At 41.5% G+C, this 22,666-nt stretch overlaps 1 protein-coding gene across 1 annotated transcript in view; it reads right to left on the reverse strand.

Moving 5' to 3' along the window:
- Positions 1 to 22,666, reverse strand: part of FLT1 (fms related receptor tyrosine kinase 1) — a 107,556-nt gene that overhangs the window by 28,133 nt on the left and 56,757 nt on the right. Inside the window, exons 12-15 of the mRNA XM_058824828.1 lie at positions 19,651 to 19,759; positions 12,214 to 12,504; positions 7,291 to 7,437; positions 5,355 to 5,486 (exon numbers count right to left, since the gene is read on the reverse strand). Coding sequence (XP_058680811.1) covers positions 5,355 to 5,486; positions 7,291 to 7,437; positions 12,214 to 12,504; positions 19,651 to 19,759 — 679 coding nt within the window. The remainder of the gene's footprint in view (positions 1 to 5,354; positions 5,487 to 7,290; positions 7,438 to 12,213; positions 12,505 to 19,650; positions 19,760 to 22,666) is intronic.

Consider the following 22,666-nt stretch of genomic DNA (forward strand, 5'->3'; position numbering starts at 1 on the left):
TCCTTTCCCAGCAGCACCCCACAGAACCTGGGTGGCAGGGAGCTGGGAGGGCTCTAGAAACCAGGGAACTGATTAAGCACAGAAAGGGAAAAACAAAACTGGCCACAACTGAAAATGAAGCAGCAAGAAAACATGAAGATTAGAAATCTGGAAATTATTACAGCCCACTGACAAATCTTTAAAAAAGCCAAAATAAAACTCACTTTAGACTGCTATTTAGGGATTTGTAAAATAGATTCAGAGCAGTTTGTTTTGCAAATCCTGTGATTGCATCAAAAATCCCACACTTCCCACAATATGTTTTCCGTTGGATTGGTAGAAAATGCAAAAAGAACCATCATACCCTTCCTCTTATTCTGATATACCCTCTAGAGAGGGTAAATGAGAGGACAAGGAGGAGGAATTCTGAACATCATTTCACAGTAGTTTTGTCTGCACTTGCAGAGTTTCAGAGCCTGGCAGCTTGGTGTTACTACCGACAAATGAAAAAGGTGCAATTGTGTTTTACTGGTTACTTTACTGGGTAATCCAGAGGGATGTGCTGCCTGGTTTTAGGCAAAAGGCCACAAGGCTTTGTTTAGAGGACGTGTTGCTTAATTGGCATAATGCATTTCCTCCCTAAAATGATAATCAGATTTGTATTCATGTCCCATATCTAAGATTTCCCTGGGGTGTCCATTCTGGAACTTTGAGAATAAAGCTCATTGAGGAAAAACATGGCTGCAGCTATGAATGGAGGTACAATACTCTCCAGAAATACCAGTAGAGTTCTCTTTTCACAAGTACTTTTTTCAGGTACTTGATTTAGATATGGAACATAGTGATAGCATAAATAACACAGCCTAATGCTGCTTGCCTATTCTCTGGCATCTGCATTTCCTTTTACATTTGGATAGTCTCCTCTTGCTTCTGACCAGCACTCCTGCAGATGGCAGATATTAGTTTCTGATACCTATTCAGCAAAACCTGGAGGGGCTGCAGGTTCATTGGTTGCCACAACTTCATATGGCAGGAGACAGAACACCCATGAGGTACAGCCAGGCCTGGGGTGGAAGACAGAAACTCTCTAACCACTACAGCAGCTGCCCAGGAATCAGCAGAGATGTGAAGGTGCTGTCTTTGAAATGTTTGAGCAAATGTAGGCAACCAAAAAGCATTTCTCCAGCTGGCCTGGGTTATCAAATGCCAGAGTGCTAGTCTTGCTGAAAAGCTTGAAGTCAGAGCTCTCTGAGTGTCTCTCAGCTGGGCAGAAAGAGGTTTCATTTGAGGCAGAACTGGCAGGAACACTCAGAAGAGGACTTAGGATTAGCAGAGTTTGGTGAGGCTTTAATCAGTGCTAAATGCCTCTCTCTGCCTGGTAGCTGAAGATTTCAGGCATTCCCTTACACCTCCATCCCAGAGGTTTACTCACCTCACACCTCATTCAACAAAGACTTTTCCCTGTGTGCAGCTCTGTCCCATCTGCCTGACTCTGCCCCAAGCAGCTGCCCCCTTTTTCCCCCTTTCTCCCTTCCAAAAGCCCCCCTGCACCACCCCATGTCTGCAGGACTGCAGAGGGGTGAGTGAAGAAGTGTCACCAGCAGCAATTTCTCTCTTTCAATAGCAACAGAAGCCACCAGAACCATGCAAGTATGCCAGGATGAGAGCCTGGTTTACTCTGCTGGTCCCTCCAGCTACAAGCTCAAGCCTTTGGTTGGTATGGGCTTTCTCACTAGGATTTCAGCTCTAAACACCTAAACACTGTGGTGCAGCTCAGGCATCAACCAGGGAAAAAGAAATGCATCCTTCACCCCTACCCCATTGGTATCTACTCTGTTCAATCCATGTGATCTCACAATCATAGCACTGCAGAACTGAGATGAGTGCTCAGAGATGCTGAGGAATGTCCATCCTCAGAGTTTGTCATAACTTAGCCAGACCATTGGTGATGACCCTTGTTTGAACTGAGGTTGAACTATCGACCACCAGGACTCCATTCCAAACCTCTTTAGTGGAATTCTGGGGTAACAGGAGCCTTAGTGTCCCCTGATGTCCACCTGCAATCTTGCAAACTGAAGTCATGACCTGGGCTGAACTTCTTTTAGTAGCGGTGGGAATTCCAGATAAACTTCATGGAAAAGTTCCTGATGGCTTCAGCATGACTCAAAAGGCACAACATTTTGAGATAAAAAGTCAAAGAGGCTAGGTAGGTAGGTAGATAGATAGATAGATAGATAGATGGATAGATAGATAGTAAAGTTATTTTAAATAAGTCATTTAAATAAGTCATTTAAATAGAAGTTATTTTAAAAGCTAACACCATTTTCATAGTGTCAGCATTGTTCAGTGAATACTTGATAAATGTTTTCCTTTTCATCAGCAGGATTCACATTAAGTGTGATAAAATATCAGCTTTAAGACAGGGTACATTGTTGTATTCATTTATAGGTCCATTTTCAGTGAGCATAAACTGCTCCTTCCTTTATCAACACATCTCCTTCAAAGCAGCACATCTGCAACTAACTGGATCCCTGGGGCTGTGAGGGTCCTCAGTAGAGGAAGCAGGAAATGGCTTTCATGGCAGCTCTGCAAGCATGTTGGCCCCCCTAAAAAAGCTGCCCAAGAGTCTGTGTTCCCCACATGCCCAGCAGCATTTCTCCCCAGACTTTTAGGGGTACAGTCCCCTTCACCTGCTAGGTGCTCTGGCAGCCATTTGCTGTTTCTATTCTGTCCTTGCAGATTTGGTGCCTCTTCAGTTCCTCAGCCAAGAGCAAGCAGAGAGATTGCTCTGACATGCCCACAGACATGGCCCTTCTTCTCCACAGATAGCTCAGCAACCCCTGATTCCAAACCCAACACAGCCTGCAATAATTTCAAAACAGCCCTTTGATTCCCCCACCCATTCATCCATCTCAGACACAAAAATAACACATTGTTTTATCTGTGAGTATAAGAATGTTTTCTCAGAGGAAATAAAGAGAGCAGACAGTTTCCTTCCTGACTCATTCACAAACTACTCTTCCAATCTGCTAAACGTGGCCATCGACATGAGGCACTGCTCTGCTCCCTTTGATCTGCAGCCCCGGGTTCAGAGAGCCCCAGGACAGAGGCAAGGCTTGGTGCTCACAGCAGCGGGAACAGGGCCTCTGTTTCTCAGAGAGACAAGAAAGTGACAAAGCCTAGGGAAAGCCCTCAAGCTCTGATCTTGTCCCTCCAGGCTCAGGGATGAAGTAGGAGGCTTCCTTTCCTGGGAGAGGGACAGACATTCCAGAGCAGTGTAGGAATGAGTAAAAAAAGCTGTAGTGACGTCCCTTCACGTAGTAGGAAAAGAGTGGAAAGACATTTTCCTTGATCAGAGTAGATAAGAAAAACTGCCTCTCTTTTCATCATCCAGTCTCAAAGCCATAAATTTTAATGTGATGGTCTTCATCTCCTGCTCCCATAGAAGTCATACAAGAACATTGCTGGTGGTCCCTCAGGACATGTAACCACAGCAGAAGTCTTCCTGGATGCTTCCTTTCCTCTCCTCTGGACTAGGATATATGACTTCCTAGAAGCCATCTGACAGAATGCTTGTGTTGTAATAAACAGCCAAGCTTCAATTATGTTTAAAATCAATACAATAATGAATTACATTGTCCAGGACTATGAATTAGTAGGATGATTTAGACAGCAAGCAGCTGGCACAAGTTATTCATTTAGCTGTTACAGCAGCTGTAAAAGCCTTGGCACTTAGAGAGAGGTGATCCTGCCTCCCTACTCTGCTATTGTGAGACCCCATCTGGAGTGCTGCATCCAGCTCTGGGGCTTCCAACATAAGAATGATGTGGATCTTTTGGGGCAAGTCCAGAGGAGGGCCACAAAGATGACCAAAGGACTGAAGCACCTCTCCTATGAAGACAGGTTGGGACAGCTGGGATCATTCAGCCTGGAGAGGGGAAGGCTCCAGGGAGACCTTTTTGCAGCCTTCCATTACTTAAAGGGGGTCTAATAAAGAGATGGAGAGTCACTTCTTCCAAGGGCATAGAGAGACAGGACAAGGGAGAATGGTTTCACACTGAAAGAGGACAGGTTTAGATTAGATATTAGGAAGAACTTTTTTACTCTGAGTGTGACGAGGTCCTGGCACAGGCTTCCCATGGAAGTTCTGGGCGCTGCAGCTCTGGAAGCGTTCAAGGCTGGGTTGGAGGAGGCTTTGAGAAACCTGGTCTGGTGGAGGTGTTCCTGCCTTCCACTAGAGGAAGCTGGAACTCGAGGATATTTAAGGATCCTAGAACCCAGACCATTCTATGATTCTATAATTATTCATAAGGGGATAGGTTTTTAACTCCTCAATTTCACCAGTTAGGCCAGCCCACACGTGCATACACTTATCCCTGACCTTTTAAAGCAGAAGCATCATTGTATCATTACTATTAACTCCAACTGTAGACACACTTATGGCAAAAAAATCAATACTAGTTGTAATTGTCTTGTCCTGCAGAGTATCCAAATACTCAGAAGTATTCAGACACATTTAACAATTATATGAGAACATCCACAAACATATAATCTCTGCCTAAGAGGCCTGGTTATATTCCAATTGTGTTTTTAAGGAGCAACTAAATGCATCCAGGACTACTTACTTAACACCAGGTCAGTAAAATAGATTATGTCAAATTTAATACAGGCACGACACTGACCTATATGGAGAATGTCAACCTACTTCTCTAATTGGCTCATAATTCATGAGCCAAAGGAATGGTCAATGAAATTGAAAGGTCACTTAATAAACTTCCTTTTTATTTAATGTAAAATTAATTTATTTTCCTGCCACAGGGATAAGTTGAGATTGTCAGAAGGCAGAACAATGCTGGACATTTAAATTATTAGCATGATAACTCAAGTAATGGTTATAGAAATAACTAAATCAAACTACTTCCTTGTAGTAGTACCTTTGCATATGTAGCTATTGCTAGGCTAAAATCTTCCAGTCTGATTTGGCAATTCACTTTACACTGAAAAATAAACAAATCAGAACATCCCAGGCCTCTAATTTCTATGGGATTAATCTGAAATGGGAAAATATGTGGGTAGGAGAGTGTTACTTACCCTGGTTTTTGTTTGTTTTGCTGATACTAAATTTACATTTGTCTTCTACCCTGACCTGATCTTTGTTGGGTTGAAGCAATTCTTCTTTTTAGGTCAGTGTAAACACACTCTGAGTTAGCATTTCCTGCTGGGCTTCCTTTCCAACCTGGTATGCTTCCCTTGCTAGGACTTCCTTCAAATTGCTTCAGAGATCACCAGAGGAGTCCCAGGTCATACCCCTGCCCTTCCAGCCTAAGAACATCATTCTGGAAGGCTTGCTCTTCCCATTTAGTGTGGTGCTTTACCTTGTACCGTGACATACGCCGCACTCTCCACGGACCCTTTCAAGTTGGTGGCTATACACTGGTAAAGTCCTTCATCCTCCTCTTTTACTCTTTCAATAAACAGCATTCGGCTTCCAGGCCCTAAAATTATTCCTGTGAAATGAAATATTTTGCAATGAGAGGGAGCCAGGATATAAACAAAACCTGGCCCTTGTGTAACAGCATCTGCTTCAAGATCTTCTTAGAAGAAATCTGAGCCACAGACTGCACGGCACAATGTTGTCTGCAGGAAAGCCAAGTGCACTTGGATGCCTGTGAGCCTCTTGGAAATCAGTGTTTACAAAGCAATTGTGTGAGTCAAAAAGCTCAGCCTAAGGGAATGATCTTGGAAGTACTTGGTACTGTTTGTGTTGATAGCACTGTGCCTATGCTTTCATCCAGGTAAGCACTTTAGCATGTCTGCAGCTTTTGGAAAAAGGATAATCTGATTACTGCGCTTACAGACCCAGGTCTGCCCCAGAAGCAGCTCAGGCTTAGAGCCCTGTCCCTATGGGCAGCAGACTTGCTCCACATCTCACCTGCCCATGTGGTGTGGAACGATGGGCTCCTTCACAAAGGGGCTCTGGATAGTGCAAAGAGAATTCCCATGAGGGAATTACCTGAAGTTTTAAACATCTTGTTTATTCCAGATAGGTCAACCCAGAAGGCAGCCTGGACAATACTCCAAGAAGCAAGGAAGAGGCAGGGAGCAGATTTGGTCTCAGGACTGCTTCTAGGGCACCTTCTAGCCAGGAAACATGCAATCAAGTACACACTTGTGTTTGGCTCCATCAGAACCACAGTCCCATCAAAATTCCCACCATCTATTTCAGGCACCTAACTGAAGTGCTCTGACCTACCCTCTGGAAACATCTCCCTGTCTCCCAATTGTATTTGTTGCATTACACCAAGTTAGACACATAACATTAATTTTGGAAGATAGTGTTATTAATGCACACTACAGCAATGTCATCACTGTAAAGCTTCATGGAATCTGTCTCTAGATTAAGTTTAGTGCTTGGGCTGGAAGTCTGCATGGGCTTATAACTCAGTTGGAGAAACCCTCAAAATTTTTTCCAGTTGTTTTTATTCACGCTACTGTAATTCCTAATAATTCAGGACATGACCATAACTACAAACTTTCTAAAATGTTCTGTAGAAGATTACACTTTGAATTCAAGTTCCTCTGCACCAGACCTCCTTGAATATTTTTGCTGAGCGTTTTAACACTATCTCAGTGTGTGCTTCTGAACCAAATGTGCATGAATTCCCATGAGAAAGGTTTTGCCTTTCCTCTGTCATTCATTTCCATCTGAAATATCCAAGGAACACATCCATGACTATGGTGCCAGCAGCTGCACATTTAGCCTCAGCTGATCTTTGAAGCCACACTCCAGAAACATCAGTAAAGAGCTCCCAAAGTTTTCCTGTTGTTGCAACATGCCATCCAGGAAGCTGTTCCTCTCTGTTGCATGAGACCTGGATTCCCCTGCCACCATAAATGCATTTGGATTTTGGATACCCCAGACATGGATTTAGTCTCCTGGATAGATTTTGACTCATGAACAGACTTTGAGTGCCTGACCACAGACCCCTGCTGGTACTTCCATATCTGTTGGCCAAGACCCTGTTCCTTGGGCTCCCTCTATAACAAATGGAGGTAAATATGTTTCTCTGGAGATGGCTCTTTTAAGATGAAAAATGCTTCACCAATTCCATAAAGGCCAGTTGTGTCTAGATCTCCAGCTTGGCTCATGTTCTGGAGTGACACAGAATAACCTGGAGCACCTGGATTGCTGTCTGACTGCCTTCCTTCCATTTAAGTACTGATGCCAATGGCTCTGCAAATGGCTACCTAAGGCAGAAGGATAAATAAAGAGCCTGCTGTAAGAGGTAGGTGAGTACACAAAGCTCTCACCTGGTTCTTGCTGTATTTCCTCATGGTTTTTAAACCAGGATATCTGGGGCTCAGGAATACCACGAGCCTGGCACTCCAACATGGCAGAGTTACTGGCGTTCACTGTCTGATCCGAAAGCTGCCGCAGCAGGGCTGGTGCCTCTTGAGCTATAAGACAAAACAACACCTTTGTTTTACATTCTTGTCATGGTGGAGATTTAATTATCTCCCCTACACTCATTTTACTGGTGTTAGAGATTGCTACAGCTCTTCTACCAAGCTCATTTTTTACTGATTTTATTTAGTGTTTCACTTAGCTCGGGAGGGTTTGGTGTGTGCAGGGAACTCACATTACTCAGCAATGGCATACTATGGTGACCAGTGAACACCCAATGATGACAGTGCTCAAAAGATTTTCTCAGTTCCATGACCAACCACATTTGTTTATATCAAAAGCAACGACTTTCTATGAAAGCTCAGTTTTTCACCATCAAAAGAAACAAACTGTGACACCAAAGATTTGAAGAATCATCAGAACAGCCCTGTGCTGCTTGTAGCACTTTGCTGCTCCGTATACCATGATAGCCATGAATGTGACTTTGATAATTTACTTACTTTAATGAGTACAGTTACAAATCATATTCAGTAAACTCACATAATCCAAAACCACCATGAGCACATAAGCATTGTAAAGTTTTCATAAATTATTCCACTTCTGTGTTTCATATATTTGGCTGAACATAACCAGGCTGGGCTAAACCACACCACAGCATTTCAAAAACACACTACAAACATCATGTTAAAGTCATCTCTGAAAGAAACAAAACAATCTCATGATCATTTCAACCCTTTGCCACTCCTTTCCTCATTTCATACAGTGCTGAAGGCTGTTCTAACAAAGGTCAAGGTATTTACAACGTTTATGCATGTTATATGGCAACATCTTTCATTCACATTTGCAACTCTCACATAATTATTTTTGGTATTTTGGTCCATTTAAAGCAGTCATGGAGAATTCGGGGAGCTCCTGAGCAACATCACAGATGGAAATGCTCTGCAGATTCCCTCAAATTCCCCAATTATTTGCAATCTTTCCCTTCAAGGACGCTGCCAGGATCAACAATTGCTAACATGGTAATACACAGATTCCAAATACAAAACGGAACCAAAAAAGAGCAGAAACCAACTATTTGCAAAGATTTTCTTTCAAGCTGCAATAGGTGCCAATACACCAAGTTCAGTATCAGCTGAATTTCTGATATTCTGTGTTTGGAAGATTATTCTTTTTCCTTACAGAAAAACTAGTCATCACACATAATTATTCTAGTCATCTTCATAATTATTCTGTTACCAGACATAAATAAAAACTCTCCAGAAATGTTAAACCCCTATGTACCACCAGATTTTTCAGTGTGCATGATCCCCACAGCGCTAAAAATACCTTTAAAGTGGGATATTTTTGCAATGTCCTTGCCCCTTAAAATTAATTCCAACATAGTCATGACTGTGCAATGACTATGGCTTTTGGGCACTTCTGAGGTGCAAACCAGTAATTTTCACAGGCAATGAAATTTGTTCTTTACAGCCTGGTAGACAATTTGTTCTGTCTTCCCAAACAGCATTGCTTATGAGAGGCACTGTAAATTCTTCATCACATACCTACACAATGACATCGTCAACTCTATTTGCCTTGCAGCCAAGAAGACTGCCCTCTTCTCCTTGATACCTCATCTCAGTTTTTATTTAGTTCTCATTTTTCACAACCCTATGAACAGGCACAGTCTGAGGCATGTCCACATACACGTGCTGAGAAGAGCTCGATATTTATCAGCAATTCCTGACAGACACCCCAGCCCAGACATCCAAAATGAAGGTGGACAAGATGACACAACAAAGGCAAATCACACGTTCTGTGAGTTGTGATTAATTTTAATTTGTTTATAGCCATACACTAAAGATGGGATTTCATATTAAGAAAAACTTTTTTTGCTTAAAACTTAAGTCATCATTCACATACTTTCAATAATTTCTCTGCTACAATCAGCTGATTTTTCAAGGACTTGGTCAACCTGAGGATTATTCTCTTTTGCAAGCCACCTGTTTTCTCCCGTTCATTTTTGCAGTGGAGCCAAGGGGGACAGTTTCCAATGTCCTACTCTGCTCACTCCAAAGCCGAGGGGCAAGCCTGGCCCCCAGCAGAGTGTGGGGCTCAGCTCCCAGGGCAGCCCCCCAGACCTGACCCAGCCTTCCTGCTTGCCCATGAATGCTGCCTTGCTGGCCAATCTCTGCTCTCAGTAACCCTGAGGAACTTCATTGTAGGCAGAATTTGGCCCAGGGGAGTGACAGGGGGATCACAGAGGGGAGAAGAGGGCACTGGCATCAGAGTACTTTTCTGACCAGGGGTGGTGGGGAGGGAAAATTTGCATTTTTAAAAGCAAACAAAGGGGAGAAATTACCATTTGTTAATTTTCAGGTTTACATTTGCATTCCATCCATTTTTGCCCTTTGTTAGGATTATGTTGTCTGTTCACTTATTTTTTATTAATCAGTACAAAAATATAAATACAAGCTTTATTTTAAACACTTAAAAAAAAAAGAAGAAGAAATATAATTCACACCTTTCTCCCTAAATAACATTACACAACAGAAGGCAGAGAAACTCCTCAAACCCTTGAGATTCTCCAGTCATCCAAGGACATCCAAAGCGACATCAGTAGTTTTTACCCTGCCACCAAGAACTGCTTTCCTCCAAGGTTCCCAGTGAGCTTTCTCTGTGCCCTCCAACATGGACAGCCACACTGGGATGTCAGGACACCCTTGCACAGCGTGGCCTCTGAGTGCTGGTCGAGCCCACGCTGGCGGGTCCTCCACTCAGCAGGGACATACATCATTGCAATGCGCAACAACTTCACAGAAAAGCAGTCTAATTGCCACATCTCTTTTTTTTTTTTTTTGACCCAAACTCATATTGTCTGGCAACTGGCTGCACAAATCATGGTGCTTTGGCTCCCAAGGCCATGGAAAATTTGTAATGTCCTGTCATCACCGCCCACCTCGCCATCAAATGTCTTCCCACAAAATACCCTAGGAAAAAAGGGGATTCTGTATTGTAGTTCTTCTGAAGAATTGCAAATGCTAAAGAGTGAGCTTGCTCCATTTTTAAGCAGTCGCCAACGACTTCACTTGCATTTTAGGCATGATTTAGGAAAAAAAAGAGAGCCTGATCCCTTTGCAAGAACACATTGTTTCTGGAAGCCATCACGCTAATAATGAACAAAAGAGTTACTGTATACAAGCAGGCTATAGGTGACATTTCAAGATATAAATGATTATTCTTTTCTTTACTCTGACAACTTCCAGGTTACCAATTGTTTTCTAAGCATTTTAGGCTCCATGAAACTGGCATTATGGGGAAATGCTATTGTTTACCCTTTCACACTTGACAAAAGCAATTCCCACGTGAAAGGCAAGTTTAGCCGTGGGACACGGTCTCGATACCTAAAGGAGGAAATAGTCTGGTGAGTTCCCAAGCACAAGAAACTGTCATGTTGTCACCCTCTATTTTAAAAGCACAGCCACTTTGTTCCTTTGCTGCAGCTATTTTGGTCATTGTGGTCTGTTTTGTTATGGCTTGTGTAAATGCTATATAAATGATCAATCATAAATGTAACCAAAAATAATTAAAGCTATGTAATTGTAAAAAAATAAAGTTATCAGATGTATTAAAAATAGTAACTTTTTCCTTACACAGAATTTATAGCACACAGAAACATCTCATAGCAAAATCATGACAAAGGAGAAGAAAAGGGGAAATGCTCACAAAGAATTCTCAGGTTGCCCTTAATTGTCCTTCAGCAGTTTTGCTGGTTCTTAATCCCCATAAAAATCCAATTGTCATTTGCATACCAAAAGCAATGAATATTTTTAATGGCATCAATTTTGAATTTGTATTTTTAAAATGTATTAACTAACCATGCTGGCTAAAACCTTGTCAGTCATGTTAGTGTAACACTCCTCATTTAATAAAATAATTACAACATTACAAACTCCTGAATCTTCAGGCCAGAAGCAACACTCACACTTTTATCAGTAGTTTTTTTACATTAGTGCAGAACTGACTTTAAAAATTGACCAACACAGCAACTGGAAGTCTACCTGGATTTATTTGGAGAAACATGGTTCATGGCTGTCAGTTGTAAAATCATCATTATTATAAATGATATGATAGGTCTGTGCATTATATCAACATTTTTATTTCTTCCCTGCATACTTCTTTTAGAAGATACTTTTTTAAGATTAATGTACTTTAGTGTAGAAAATAATTTCAAATAAATAAGTATTAGAACTTGCTCAGCAGGTAATATTTATAAGTCCATCAAGATCAGATTAAAATAAAAAATATGTAGTCCAGTCAATCTCAAACTGAATTGTGCTCATTCCGCACATTCAAGTTAGCTTATTAAATGTCCATTGTTGACTGAAAACAGCAGTTTTTAAAGTTAATCAGTTTATTCAGCTTTGACACTTTTGATGAGGCTGATATCAAAGCGGAAGAAAAGATTGATCCAAAGTTTTCCTTATTGCTCAGTAGGAGACAGCAAGAGAAAAAATAACGGCATGTAAAATGTAGCACAGGGGATCTTCCAAACCCCAGCTTCCATGTGCCTTTTCAAAGCAGAAAACACCCGTCTGAACTCAACTGGAAGCTCTCACGCGTTAGGGTTTTGTTTGCTATTCCTCCTATTTCCAACCCATGGGGAAATGAGCACCACCTCAGGGCTTGAAAGGTAGAAACAGTGATACAAAAATCAAGATGATATGAGACATCTCTTACTGTTTAATGAGTCCTTTAATGTTTTACATTGCTTTGTGTTGTACAATCATTCCTTGTGCTTTTATATTTGAGGATCCGAGAGTAAACAGCCTTTTTGTTGCAGTGCTCACCTCTGATCGTAACGTCTTTCTGTTGAAGCACTTCTTTCCCCGTGTATATGTTCCTTGCTCGGCAGGCATAGGTGCCTGAGTGTGCCAGGGAAACGTTTTTGATGGTCAGAGTGAGGGTGACGGAGTACTCCCTGTTGTGAGACTTCTTTGCTTTCGTTTGATTGTTGACTGTCCTGGGTAAAATCCAAGCAATGTCTTTGTACAGGAATTTGTTGGCTGAACAGGACAATACCAAATTCTCTCCTTCAATGGGCAGTTTTTCCAAACTAATATGGAATCCACTTGGTACATCTGTCAAAAATCAAGAATACTTTTTAGTTTATATGAAATGAATGAGCCAAAATTAACACAGCATATATTTCCCCCTTTATCAGGAAGTCTTTGAACTAATCAATGTCATTGTCTTCCTGCTCAGGTGTGTAATCTTTCCTTTCATACACTCAGCTCCAGCTATTCTCATAATTTTTCTTAGAGCTATGATACACTTGGCCTCAGATGTCAGTTGGTGTAAACTGAAGTTGCTTTTGGAAGTAATGAGTTTGTATAAATGTTATGCCAAGTTATGACAGACTGGGGCAAGGTACCAAAAGCAGAATTATTTAAAGACATCACACTGGGACTATGAAAAAGGAGAAATATTCTGATCACAGCTCCAGCTTGTGAACTGCATAAGAATCTCAAGAGGGCAGTATAAAAATACTGCATTTCATCATGTTTGGTTATACTGTTTTCTTGTTATTCACAAGCATTCAGATAAAATACGTCTATTTCTTAAATATGCTTCAAGTCCTGAGAAATTACAACATCTGTGATCTACACCTGAGATTTCCCTTGGAACAGAGGTGCTTACCCTTCCTGCATTCAAAGCCCACCTGCCACCCAAGAGGTGAGCAGAAGCAGTACCCTCTGCCCGGGGTGACCAGCTGTGTGTGGGCAGCACTAGGATGAAGGTATTTTATTCAGGTGCCTTGGCATTATCACAGGTGAAAAATATTTTCACCTGAGAGAAACCAAGTATCATTGCACCAACAATTTACTAAGTATAGACATGGGTTAAGTTTTCACTTCATAGCAGATGGTTCAGGCAGGAGTAATTTAGCCAACAATGTAGAAAGTCCTACTTGAAAATGTCCTGTTTGCAGTTTATTGTGATGTCACTTGCAACTTCCTCCACGTGGGCAGTGGTGCAGAGCTGTGGTGGTGTCAGCTGCCTCCCAGCTGCCCCCACCTGGGGCTCATCCCTCCAGCCAGGTGCTCACATCACTGACCTCAGTGAAAGTAGAAGTTCCTGAGAGAAAGCTCTTCCAAGTTTTACTCCTAGAATGCAACCTCTCTTGGTTTATTTGTAGCCAATATTCTGATAAAGTCATTTCCTTCTTCTCGGTCAAGTGACATCGACTGTGGCCATTTTCAATTGTTCTTTCACTACTAATTGCTACGGCACTTGGCCGTAACTTGACTTGAAATCCTAAGAATGGCTTATTCTTTCATAAGGGAGAGTTATACCTTCTTTTTTTGTTTCTTAGATCATGAACAGCTGATTTCCATTCAGTTCATTCTTACCAGTGTTGCTTCAGGTTTAATGTCACTTCAGCAGGAATATGTAAAAAGTACCTCTCAAGTGAATAATATCCCACATATATTTTCATTAACCTCTCTCATTGGTTGACCAATCCATCAGAAAGCTACTCCCTAAATCCCCACATTGCAAACTGAGCTACCTTGTCTTCCAGGGGAACCATGAGCATAACCTGCTCAATGCTCTCTGCCTGTTGGAAGCCTGGCATCAGTTGTCCCCCATAACAACCTCTTTTCCACGTCTATCCCTGAGTTAAACAGAGGGTAAATGAGCTCCTGCTAGCCCCGGATTGAAATGACAGTAGATGCCTCCCAGGGAGAGTCCCGTTTCTGCTGGTTGAACTCATCATGCCCCTGCAGTGGGAGCAGAGTGCGTGCCTGTCATCAGCTGTGGTTCAGGTGTGCAGGCCAAAGATCAACCTAGTGGAGGCAGAGACACTAGTAGACTGGGTATTAAAGCTTGGTGTTAAATTGTTCCATTGGGATTCCACTTTCCTCTCTCTAGCAAGCAAAGCCATAAGAAAAACTTCAAATTTCATTAACTCATCTATGAGTGACAACCATCAGGATCCTGTTTGATATGCAAGGGTGTGTGGTGCCAGATTCTAACCTCAATTAAGAACATATTGACTGGAAGTGCTATTAAGATGAAACACCTCCCTACATGAAATCCATCATATTTAGCCTCAGCTGCCAAAATGCAGACATTTACTTGAATATAGAGGTTTTGTGTTCTGTACGTGGGCAAAAGTTTACAGTCCATGGGGTGACACAGGCTTCTCCAGAGGGCAGTGCAAACCATCCCTTTAAGATGGGTTAAATGCCAGACATCCTGGTCCCTCATGCTTAATTATGAAGAGATTATACATGATCAGCTTAGGCTTAGGTACCTCATTGTAAGATTGAAGTTAGATGAACTGAATCCTATGCTTGATTTTGTTTAAAAATGTTAAATTCAAACACGCTTAAAAACAATCAGATGGCCAACATTTTGAATGTGGATAAGTACTGGGAAGAAAGAAGGTGCTGCATCTTACTTACAGTACATTTCAAATTCTTCTGATGTGTGTTGTGAAAGCCAGGGTATTGGTTAGAAATAGAGACAATTTTTGCTTTTGAAGACAGCAGTACTCAGTAAAAGCTAAGAAGAGCCAAGCAAAACTCTTAAGATGAAACTAAAGATCCCTGGGGACTGGGGCAAGTGAACTATTTTTAGCTTAAAAGGATAGCATGCCAACAGTATAACAGTTACAACTACTTTTATGTTGTCAGGTCTGGAGCTCTTCCTCAGTGTGCCTTCTGTGAAGACTATTTTCTGAATAAATCTAGGGACAACAGCAAAATGCACAGGATTCCAAAAGAATCATTTGTTTAAAGGCTACGAGCCTCCTAATATATGACACCTATCTCATCAATTGTTACAGGCTCAGGCTAGCTAAATAACGTGGCTGGGAATAATGTAAAAGGGTTTTATTTACTTTAGTGATTTGAAGCTTCCTGTGGAAATAGCTCCCAGGTTTCCTGATGGAAGATTTTGTTTATCTTTGCCAAGCACCATCAGGAATCTCAAAATAAAATGCGCTTAGTGACATTGGGAAACCAGGGAGATAAGGCAGAGCTGTTCCTGTTTCACCCTCTGTAATTGCAAACACACCCATGGGCCTGCTGTGTGCCAGCAAAACAGCCCAAAATGTAGGGAAAGGGGCAGGCTGGAGGAAAGGGTGCTAATACAATTAAATTTGGTGTAAAGGTGTTGTTACAGAGACTGCTTCCACACCAGTGAGCAGGAGAGCTTTCAGAAATCACCTTTCTACATTGCTTTTATGTAAGTTTCACAGCTACTTTTTGGTCTTGAACAATATTTTGTTTTTAGAGCTAAGTCAGTGACAGTACACCCAAAATGCTCTTTATCTGACAGAAGCTGTAGGAAGGCTACTCCAAAGCCCATGGTCTTTGTGTCATACACCCTGAGGCACAGTGTATAAATTCATCTACTCCACTCTCAGACTTCCTAGGAAAAGACAGGCATGTTTCACTTTAAGCCCAGAAATAGTGATATTTACAGTAACTAAAGAAAGTGCTTGTTCTTCCAAGGTTCTCTCTGTTGGCAGTAATTTCCTTATGTTTACCTTCCCCTGAAGGAGTGGAACTTGTCAAGTCCAAACTAATGCTGCTGGGACACCTTCTGCCTTCCACCACCTTCCTAATGGTTTCTGTCCAAAAAAAAGAGACCCTTCACAGCACTGCAGCACGTGCATTTTCTCTTCCCAAGGACAAGGGCTGAGGGAGATTGCCTTCAAGGAAAGGGATCTCCCCGTTCAGAGCAATCTTTGTCTCCATCTACTCTTTAGAGTCATTTCTGGTGTGTCCCTTTTACAGAGGGCAGCAGCTCCTTTTCCTACAAGGAATCATCTCCTCCTGCTTAGACACTTCTCTTACTTTTAGACACTTTTGTGTGGCTCAGGCTGACTTCAAATGGCACCAGAAGACTCAACAACATAAGATAAAGTAGCCCTAAACTGTCACACAAACCCTGAAGTATTGGTTTTGGACTCATCAGAAGGAAATACTTTGCAATGTCCTGTTCACATCCATCAGCATGTAAGGCTCAGGTTTTTACTCCCTCAGTGCATTTTTCAGCACATTCTGGATGTGTTTGTTTCTTGATGTGAAACACAGCCACAGCAGTTTGGTCTCAGCCTGATGGAGGAGAATTATGGTGAGTGCAACTGGTTTTTTGTAGGGACCAAACAATAGTATTGTTTGCACTGCTTTCAGTCAATGCAAGTGAGGGTCAGAGGATGATCAAGACTTTCCATGTCGCACAACTGAAGTGCTCAGCTCCAGGAGCTCATAGGACAAATGCATTTCAGCTCCACTACACTATAAGGAATGTTTGCCGCCAGTCAAGATGTTAAGAAATTCCAAGACATAATAAAGCTGACACTCCTCTTTCTGAACCCCAGCCAATACAACATTCTTCAAAGGGAAGTCATAACATTCTGCATGTTCTCGTGCAAGCTTTAGTATCAAGGAGAAGGATTTCCTTCCATCCTTATTTAAGATCTGAGAATGCTAGGTCTAAATAGGAAAACTACATCCTTCATGTCGCTGCGCTAAAACACTTGAAACCACCATCAAAACTTTGAAAGGGATATTTGGATATGGTGAATGGGGTCCATCCAAGTACAGCTTCATTTGGTTTCAGGATCTTCCATGTTATATTGTGAAAACTGAGGAATAAGTGTTAAAGAAGGCCAAATTCAGCCCCTTGCACATTGAAAGAGCAGCATTCTCAGTGAATGATTCTCAGTGACTTCTCAAAGTTTCATGTGAAGTACCCACACAAAGATGAAACTATCATTGGCATGTTAATTTATGGAGAACTATGTGGTGTTCATCTTTCTGTCCAAACATACACAATGTGAGGATAGGGATGAAAGCAAAACTGAGAGTGGGACAAGAGTCATCTTCAAGGTGGCAAATGTTCTTGTCACTTCCATTAATAGAACACAGAGACATTTTTCTTGTTTCTGTACTTTAACAAACAACCTGCCTGTGTGTCACTTATCTCTTTATACTTCTCATGTTTCTTACCAATTTTCTGTATTTATAGATAAGTGGCACTTTCTAAATGTGAAAGTGTGTTATGACATGGAGCTTTAACAGCTGTAGACACCCACAAACGAAGCCTGCCAGGTGAAACTGTATGAGAAGCACAACAGTGGATACCTAAAAAAGAAATGGCAAGTGCTTGCAGGGGTGCCCATCTGCTGGCATGATGGAGTCATGCTGCCTTCTGGTAGCTGAGGCCTGAAATGTTGGTGAGACAGTGCCACAACTTGTCAAGAGCACTGACTACTGCTCATTGCTACTCTTCTGTGTGGGCAGGAGTGATACCACAAGCTGGATAGAAGCCAGATGGAATCTGGGCAGATTCAAGGAAGACTACAAAATCCTGGAGGTGCCAGAGAAAGGTATTGGTGTCCAAGCTTCTTTTACCAGTTAGAGGAAAGGGCACTCTCCTGGAAGCACAAAACCAGTTCATCTGGGTCAACAGATCTGCTCAGCTGGGGACCAGCTCTGTGGAAAGGGACCTGTGGTGGACAACAACCTCAGCATGAATGAAAAGGGCGTTGCTGTGGTAAAAAAAAAAGTCAACAGGCTGCTGGGCTGTAATAGCAAGGGCATCACCAGCAGAGATAAAGAAGTCATTACACTCTACTCAGAACTTGTCAGGCCATATCCAAAATACTGGATTCAGTTTGGGTCCCCTCTATACAAAACAGATGTGGAAAGTCTGGAAAGGGTCCAGAGAGGTGCCACAAAGATGCTCAAAGGAGTGGAAAGTCTGACATTTGAGGAGAGGCTGAGAGAACTGGGTTTGTTCAGCCTTGAGGAAAGGCTTAGGGGAGACTTTATCAACATGTTCCAGTATTTAGAGGGTGGCTACAAAGAAGATGGAGACTCCTATTTCAGGAGACAATGGAAAATATGAGTGGTAATGGGTACAAGTTACTCCTGGGGAGATTCTGACTGGATACCAGAAGAAATTTTTCACTATGTGGACAATCAGTCATTAGAATAATCTCCTCAGGGAAGTGTTGGATTCCACAACTTTGGACACTTTTGAGATCCATCTGGACAGGATGCTGTGGTTTTCCCAAGACAGGCTGGACCAGAGGATCCTGAGGCCCCTTTCAACTTGGTATTCTCTGATTCAGCTTGTCATTTTAAAAACACAGAGTTTGGGAGGGAGAACATTTTTTGAAGTAGTCTTTTTTTTTTTTTTAATCAAATCTAGTGAGAGTGTGTCTATTCTCTTTTGATATCCCTCAGAATAGAAATAGAATGAGTTTCACTAAAATCACTCATCAGAATTATAAGCAAGAGAATGACGACATAAAAACCCCAGAGATTATGATTTGGGAATTAAAGCATCTAAATATTTTAGACTTTTTGCTTTTTCTCATCTTTTTGAATGAATTACATTTCTTTAATGATCTACCCTGAAAATTGCCAACAGCCTAAGTTTATAAAACTACTGCTTTATAAAAAAACCTAAACTTTTGACAGAAAGCAAATCCTTTGTAATTGCATGTGCAGACTTTGTGTTGCTGAATAATGCAGTAGTTATTCCCAAAGCCACACTGTGGGCTTTTTTCAGAAATTCCTGAAGTAAAACATTAAGTCATTTGTTTGTGGAAACTCCAAACACATCTCATAATGCAAAAATAACAGAAAGCATACTCATACGTGAAGATAACACCAGGAATTCTCAGTGCCGTGGCACAAATGGCATTCCAGGCTGTCTTTCTCAGAAAAGGAAACAAAACTCTGCAGTCTGTATCCTGACACTTTTCCACCCATAAGTTGCCGTTGTCCCTGAGATCTGTGAGAGGCACCCCAGACATGTCTGGCATCATGCTGCCTGCAGACACTGGCACTGCTCTAGGCTCTGCGTTGTGAGACATCCTGGTGGGCAACAGAATGAGGCTGTAGACACCTCAATGTCATATGTGAAACTGGCTTACTGGTGGGTGAAAATACACTAAAATTTCATGCATGAAATTACTGCAGAGATGAACCAAAATGGGGAATTACTCATTGCTGTATTTGTAATTTCTGTTATGCTTGATGCTTGGTGCTTGAGGGAGGAATGAGTCATTCACCAATTTGGCATCCCTAGAAATCCAGACCAGCAGCTATGAAACCTACCAGCATCACCCAAAAGCATGGTATGAGCTCACACGTTACAGCAATTCTGAAACAGTGGTATGTTAAAAAGTCACAACAACCTAACAGTTATAATTCCAGGATCAGGAAACATGTTTGACTCTGTAGAGGAGCAGATCTTACCTGTTACAATAAAACTGACATTTCTTTCAGATTTTCCCACTTTGTTGGATGCCACACAGCTGTATATTCCTGACGATTTGGCTTCAGCTACAACAAGAGTGCTAGCAGTCTGCAAAAGAAAGAAGAGGCTTAGTTCTCATTGGCTTAAGAACTCAGTTAAAGTTTTTCTTCTCTTTTTCCTAAGTCACCATTGGCTGTCCCATGATCCACTCTTTCCATTCATTCAGTGATGGGCACCTCTGAGATTATTTAAAGGAGATGTTACCATACACAGTTTTGCAAAGGATAGAAGAATAACAGGAAACAAGCTCCTTGGGTGAGCCTTATATCATCAAAGCCATCACGACCAAAAATCTTTGAACATATCTTTCAGATTGATTTATCTCTCGCTGGTGATGTAATGGTAAGCTACAAGACATGAAGCACGACAGAATGTGTTTCACACAAGGAGATAAGCAGCCTGTAGGAGAGCCAGACTGCAAAGGGAATAGGTGAGACACGCCTCAGGCAATTGGATAACCCTGGGGGGAAAAAGTAGCTCAATTTAGCACTAAAGTTGTTGGATTTCTTTGGATTTTCCCACATACATGTCAGGTGAGACAGAGCAGTGGCAAAAAAAGATGTTTACTCATCTTCTTTTGTACTGTTTTCCTGGACTTAATATTTCTATTGTATAATAATATGTCATTTTTGTTCTGTTATATTCTATCACCATCTTAAGAGGTCCAGCACATTAAATATTTTCTCAGAGTTATTTGACTTGAAAGATAAGGCCTTGAAAGGCCAGGGATCAAAAACACCTAATGTGCTCTTAGAAACATAAAAACCACTGTAATAATAAGAGTTATACTTTTAGGGTGATGGGAAGACATGGTCTAGTGCCTTGGGCACTAAGCATAAGAGGAAAGTTATGCAGAAACAAATGATGTGTCATTCTGTTATGGAGCTGAGACATGAGGCATGGACATGGACTTTATCAGCATGGTGTGCTTCCAGTTACTACTTGGTAGTTTAATTTTGCTTCTTTCTGTTGCCATTTTACTTGTTCTGTAAAACATGGTTTGGCTGGAGTTACAGGCAGAGCTGGGACAGTGACGAATGGAAATTGTGGGGCTTCAGAATTCCACTGTTTGGAATTGTTTGGTGTCTCTATAAATCCCAAAAATAAGTTCTGTGCAATTAATACATTCTTTTAAGTCTGCCTGATTACGGGAGTTCAGAAACAAACACAAGAGGGTGAGGCAGTAATAAATAAGGACCAGTTATTTACATTTTTACATAAACACTGACTGAACATTTGCACTGCTTTTGTCTCCTCCTGGGAGAAAGCATAGCTATCCCCAAACTCTTGTGGAGCCCCTAAATGAAATAGATCTTCTGGTTTCCCAAAATCATTCTTCAGTACAGAGAGTCTATTACTTTTCATGCACTCAAGCAAAAACTGTTGAGGCAAATAATTTCTTTTTGACTGATCTGTTTTAGAAGACTTCACTATGGTAAATTCACTACAAGAAATGCTAACAGCACCTCTACCCTGTGAAATTATCTCAGTGGCCAACTACCTGTCTGCTAACATACTACATAATATTTCTAGCTACAATTTTTATAAACTACCTTTTTGGATCTTCTGTGAGATTAAAGAGCATCTGTAACACCAGATAGATAACTACAGCCCTTAGGGAAAAATCATCCTGTTTTGCTAAATTCAGTAGGCTGACCTCCACAAATTTCTAATTGTAAAGGGTGCACCCGGCCCTGTCCATATTTTGTCATTCTCTTTGAATTTCTTCCAGGTTCTAAACATAATTTTTTTAAGTGTGGACAGTACCAGGATTCCTGCATCTGCTTTTTCAACACTAACTCAGACCAGAAAGAAGTCCCACAATGTTTAGCCCAGAAGGCTAATGTGAGTGGTTAAAAACTGCTTCTGCCATGCCAGACTTTACACCAAAAACCAGCCTTTTTCTGCTAATTGGTGTTACCTCACAGCAGCTTTGCCCAGGAAGCAACTGTGACCTATCATGCACAGTGAAGGAGAATGAAGCTCTTGCTCTCTGACTCCAGGACACCTGTCTTTACTATACACAGAGGCAGAGCATTTCTGAACCTGAAAAACAAGTGCTGACTATTCCTCCCACAACTGCTCCGAAGGTTTGAAAAGTTTTTGGAAATATCAGACTGCATTTTGTCCTTCTATCATTAGGTATTACTTTTTAATGGAAAATTGTGCATACTACCTTGAGTTTCACTGCTTCAGCCCATTGTGATGTGATCATTACTTTTGTCACACTGAGGATGGTGCATAGAGTTATGCTAAATTAGTATGACTGCAGTGACTAACAGATTATGCCTTTTCTTGTGTATTAAATTGCCTGAGAGAATATTCATTGGCATTGAAACCCAACGATTTAAATGGCCAGCTTTCCCCCCAGCAGCATTTTGGTTTTGACCAACTTACACAAATACATCTTTAGCATGGACTAAAGGTCATTTCCAACAGGCAACTCCCATGCAAGCAATGGCTCTTTGGAAGGCAAGGGAATTAAATGCTGTGAACACAGGAGGCCTTAGTGCTAGAGAGCACACACTGATACGTTTACTCTACTGTGGCAGAGAAAGTCACAGGGTCTAGGAAGACGCAAGACTGACTTTGCAACAGAACAGAATATTTAAGAGACAACATGTCTCTGTATAAATCTTTTAGCTTATAAATTAGTAACAAGGATAAGACAGCATCTCTTTAAATAGTTTGTGAGCCCTCCAGTGGTGCAGTGTGTTTTTCATTGTGGATGCCAGCCAAAACCCACCAGTATAAAACTAAGTCTGGCATATTGTTTATGGAGAAACTATGGCTATTTGAGATCAGTTTGTGCAGCATGGTTCCTCTGTACAGCTATTACTGCAAAAGAAGCAAAAGTTTTTGCAATCTTGTATCAACTGGCATCACAACAGGGAGTTTCAGTCCCTGGATTTGCAGCTATGTTACATATAGAAAGTCTAAATTGAGTTGGCATGA

The sequence above is a fragment of the Ammospiza caudacuta genome, chromosome 2, assembly GCF_027887145.1.
Source record: "Ammospiza caudacuta isolate bAmmCau1 chromosome 2, bAmmCau1.pri, whole genome shotgun sequence".
Classification (NCBI taxonomy): domain Eukaryota; kingdom Metazoa; phylum Chordata; class Aves; order Passeriformes; family Passerellidae; genus Ammospiza; species Ammospiza caudacuta.